The 4,891-nt window shown below is 40.2% G+C and overlaps 1 protein-coding gene across 4 annotated transcripts in view; it reads left to right on the forward strand.

Moving 5' to 3' along the window:
- The window catches only part of pcdh10b (protocadherin 10b), a 20,695-nt gene that overhangs the window by 11,377 nt on the left and 4,427 nt on the right, over window positions 1-4,891 (forward strand). For 2 of the 4 annotated variants that reach the window (XM_087170185.1, XM_023393321.2), the window contains exons 4-5: window positions 2,835-3,188; window positions 3,295-3,330. In XM_087170185.1, the coding sequence (XP_087026311.1) occupies window positions 2,835-3,188; window positions 3,295-3,330 (390 nt within the window). The remainder of the gene's footprint in view (window positions 1-2,834; window positions 3,189-3,294; window positions 3,331-4,891) is intronic. The other 2 variants (XM_023393320.2, XM_023393322.2) reach the window with 2 other exon arrangements.

Here is a 4,891-nt window from a genome sequence, read left to right on the forward strand (position 1 = left end):
AAAAAAAAAACAAGCCTGACAAATAATTACATCCACATGAAAGTGAGCGTGCCCAAACTGGTTTTCATTCATACCTGCAACTAGCCTTTCATGGGGGGGACAATAGGTTTTGAAAAGGTGGGGGTGAGACTGAGGGCCTGGGACAGGGGCAGGCTGGTAATCCAATATCACTCAGTTTGTGGTTTAGTTAATCTAATGTCCATGCGGGCCGTTTGCTGGCAGTGGCTTTGAAGACACACACACACACACACACACACACACACACACACATGCTCTTGCTTTGTTGTACAAATTCCACCCACCTATTCCTCTTTTTTTTTTTCCACACGTAGACGCCTGCAGCTCACACACAAACATCCAGTAACCTGTGATATTTGGCATCTGACTGAAGATACATTTACATTGTACAGTTAAGAGCTTGAACCTTAATATAAATCTCACACATACATAAAATGCAATACTTAAACTGTACATGAATTATCAAAAAAAAATAACAGAATCTAATCGTTTAAAGGTTTTAAACCTCAGTGACCTCAATATTTCTCAAATCCAGGCTACGGCCCTGCCTGGAAAGTGAATCATTTACCTTACATAATCTCCCATATTAACTGGCTCCTTTTTTATTTTATTTCATGTCTATTTCTTGTCTGTTTTTCAGTGCACAAAATTCAGAGTTTATCTGCGTCAAGAACAGAGATCTCCTCTGATTACAGTTGGTGTATGTCTTTTAAGCAATTGCATTTATCATCATGAATCATTTCATTACTTTAGAGAATCCATGAGTTTGTTTACCTTCCTGTGTCGGCATTATTTTTGTCAGTAATTACTTCATAGTTTGGTTTGTCCAAAAAGAAAATAAAAATAGCAATGCTGCTTCTCGATTTTTCCTTATCTGAACGGATGGTCTGAGGATAGAGGGCTTCATATGCTGAACATATCCTGAAGGCCTCTGGACGCTATAAATAAAAGCGATGTTACTTCCCTGTGTGTGCATGTCCCAGGCTAAGAACGGATCCACAACACCATGAACCAGGATTCTGTGAATTCTTCAAAACAGAATCACTTCTCCTCCTTGAAAAAGCCTAGTAACCCTAAAATATTTTTACAAAATAAAATTCACTGACAAACAATCAGACAAGTCCTTAAACCCTGCTGCCCCTCTCTGCAGCTCAGGATGTGTGCCTGGGCAATTTTGTACAAAAAAAAATGGAGCCTTGAAATTGTTCAAGAAAAAAAAAAACACAGAAAGGTTTTTGAACAGTTTCAAGGCCACAAATCTTCATCCTAACCAGTCATTCATTTCTTTATTTAATAAAAAAATATGTTTTGAGTCCTGAGTTCAAAATAAAAGTACCTCATATCTATCTTTAAGTAAAGTACTTAGTTACTGAACCTCTCAACCTGAAATGCTCTGAGGTGACTCACAGGGGAATGGCCAAAAAAAGGCTTTTTCCCCTCATTATGTCAGAGCCTCTGTATGTTCTGTAAATATTGAATAAAATAAATATAGTTTCATCTGTTAGTTGACTTTGACTGAAATGGACGGTTGTTTACTCTCCTCTATTATATGAGAGCCTAGCTGTCTAAACTCTGCAGACACTGTTTATATGCTGTGCTTCCATAATAACAAATCTCCATATTCCATATTTTATAAACTGATCATATCTTCCGTGTGTAAACTCCTGTAGTTAATAAGCAACATAATTAGTAACTATTGCCGGTAGGAAAAGTGCCAAATATGGAGCTTTAAGTGCACCACATTTACCTGTGTTTTATTTGAAGTGTTGATCCATAAGAAGAAATATTTGTGGTTTTAAGAACCAAAAACCATCTCAGTGTAGTTTTACATCTCCTCTCTCAGGCTTCTCTCTGGAGCCCTAGTAACAACAAGGTCGGTGAGCCAATCAGAAGAGAGGAGGCTCTGAGCCTCTCTTCTGATTGGCTGTTTTCTGAGTGTTCCAATAAAAATATAGCAGATTTCAGGTAAAACACTCAGAGAAACCAAATCCTGCAAGGTTGGATGGTGGGTCCAGGTGGGCGGGGCTTGGGGCATGGCTGAGAGCAGTGATTGCTTTGTTGTGACATCACAAAGTTCCAGAAGTCCTGACAGCTGGTTCTAAGGCTCAGTTTCTGAATACAGGCTGTGTGCATTTCTCTGTGGACTGAGGCTTTGATACTTTCACAGTATTAATATAGAATCTATAGACCTGCTTTATAATCAAAGAAGACATAGAAGATCACCTTTATACTATATGGGACCTTTAATGTCTCATTAGATTTCACACTCTTGTTTACTTATTCTCTGGTCAGCTACTTCCTGGTTTAAGTCTTTCAGTCAGATTTATCTTATTTAGGGCTACCAGGGCCAGCAGCGTTCTTCACAGCTTTTTTTTTGTTAAAAACAACTTTCACAGTATGAACTTAGACTCACTTTATAATCAAAAAAGACATGGAAATCTCACTTTATATAATATGGTACCTTTAAAAGTGCCATTGTTCCCACTGAAATGCAGTGATGTAGAAGTATAAAGTAAAATTAAATGGAAATATACAACTAAAAACCACAAAGTCACTTTGTTCCACATCCTTTCACTGTGTGTGTTAGTTTTTTTTTTTGTGCAGGAGGTTTAGATCTTTAAGATGGTGAAACAGAAAGCTCTGACAAGAGGAATCAAAGAGCACGTTGCATAAGTACATATTGTGAAAGTCTTGTGGAAATACTTTGGATTGGAGTTATGTGTGTCTGTGTGTGTGTGGATGTGCATGTGCATGTGCGCACACAGGTATCACATTTTCTGAAAGAAAAACTTAACCCTTCAACATCTCTCCTTCAGGTGCTGATCTTTTCTCGAACTGCACGGAGGAGTGTAAGGCCCTGGGCCACTCCGATCGCTGCTGGATGCCGAGCTTCATGCCCTCCGACGGGCGCCAGGGTCCGGACTACCGCAGCAACCTCCACGTGCCTGGCATGGACTCTGTCCCGGACACAGAGGTATTTGAAAGCCCAGACCAAACGACCGATAAGTCATTCTCCACCTTTGGCAAAGAGACGCCTCTCAGTCATCAACACCATCACCTCCACCACAACCACCTTCATCACCTCAGCCACCACCACAGCTCCCTAGAGAGGAAAGAGTTGGAAGCATTTCTGCCTAGCTCCAAAGCACCTTGTAACCCAGCTTATTTAAGTGAGTATTGTGTTTTTTGCTCGGGCCTAAGCAGCCGCCCCGCTCTCTGATGTGGTGATCGAATTAGGTGAAAAAGAAAAGATTCCAAATTCAATTTTCTCCGTAGATTGGCCGGCAGACGGAAGCATGAAATTCATTTCAGGTCTGACCCCTGTTCTCTCAGCCCTCTTGTCAGAGTGTTTAACTAACTCTTCCCTCTTTGTCAAGCATCTCCATTATCTGTGAATGTGATGATCTTATCTTCCTTAACCTACCATTTCAATTCATACACACACACACACACATGCACACACACACACACACACACACACAAACCTCCTGCACTGATTGGCCTGTGGGCCTTTCCAAATGAAACATGCCAAAAGCAATTATGCTCTATATGGTTGCTTTGATGTGGATGGAGATGTTAGTATTAAAGAAGCTCTGTCTCGTTATGGAAAAACGGTTCCTTATAATATAAGAGACTCCGTCCCACTCACGGAGCCCCGCAACGAAAAATGGCTGTTTTTAATCAGTGAAGAAGAACAGCAGGCAGTGAGCTTAACATCTCATTCTCATTCGACAGACGTCATTTCATTGGAACTGAGAATCAAAAAAAAACTGTTTTAGATAATTGAGAAGAGGGGGAAAAAAAAGAAGAGAAAATTTCACATTTCCCAAGGAAATACTCTTTCTTAACTCTCATTCAAAGGCCACAAAGAGATACATCCTCAATCACTGCAATTTGGTGATAATGCTTAATTATAATTTTGTCAAGCAGTGCCTGAAGAGGCCCCCTCTCTCATCATCTGACACAGGCTGTCAGAGCCGTGCTGCTTCCCTAGCGCCATCATTTCAAACCACAGCATGCTGTTAGGAACAGCAGGGAAAATGCCTTTTTTCCTTTTAATTAATGTTTTATTCATTTGCTCTGTTTTTTTTGTCAATTTTTTATTTTTTTTTTATCCTGATCCTTTTCATCAAAAAGTTATGTCAAGCAAGCAACCAATTTTGCACATTAGAATTTCATGCTCTTTCTGAAAGGCTGTGTTGGAGCACAATGCGTGCTGGCAGCGTCCTCACAGAAGATGATCAGCAGGTTGCAGTTTACTCAAATTGGGATCAGGAAGATTTCAAGCTTGTAACGTGATGTTCATAAATAATCATTGAGTTTTTAAATTGACCTTGTAAAGCTGTAAAATAAATCCACAGGAGAAATTCAGGTTTGTGCATTTGTAGAAAAGATTGTATTTGTAAAAAAAAAACAAAAACAAAATACTGAAAAAAACCAGTGAACAAGACAGTGGTGAGGTCACACAAGTTTCTTGGTGAACATCTGTGTACAGATATGAAGCAGAAAAGCGTGTGTGAAACTCAGCACTCAAATTTCCCACGCTTGTACCAACGACTTGTAACAAGCATCACACACGCACTGTGTGTGTGATGCTTGTTACAAGTCGTTGGTACAAGTTACAAGTACGAAATCTGACCCCGACTTTATACCTCAGTCTGATTTGACAGTGACTGTTGATGGCTGGTTGAAGGCTCTTGCACAACCCAGGTGGGTTTGATTACATTTGACGATCGTGTAGAAAATAATGGAAAATATTTAATGCGCTGTGTATGTGTGCAGACCTACACCCCCACCCCCCCCATCCAGCAGGAAACTCTACTACAGCTTTCAGACAACTGAACCGTCAGCCCTCTGATTAGGACCCTGCTTT

The sequence above is a fragment of the Seriola lalandi genome, unplaced genomic scaffold (assembly GCF_002814215.2).
Source record: "Seriola lalandi dorsalis isolate HSWRI2012SDOR001 ecotype SW California unplaced genomic scaffold, Sedor1 jcf7180002054933, whole genome shotgun sequence".
NCBI lineage: Eukaryota > Metazoa > Chordata > Actinopteri > Carangiformes > Carangidae > Seriola > Seriola lalandi.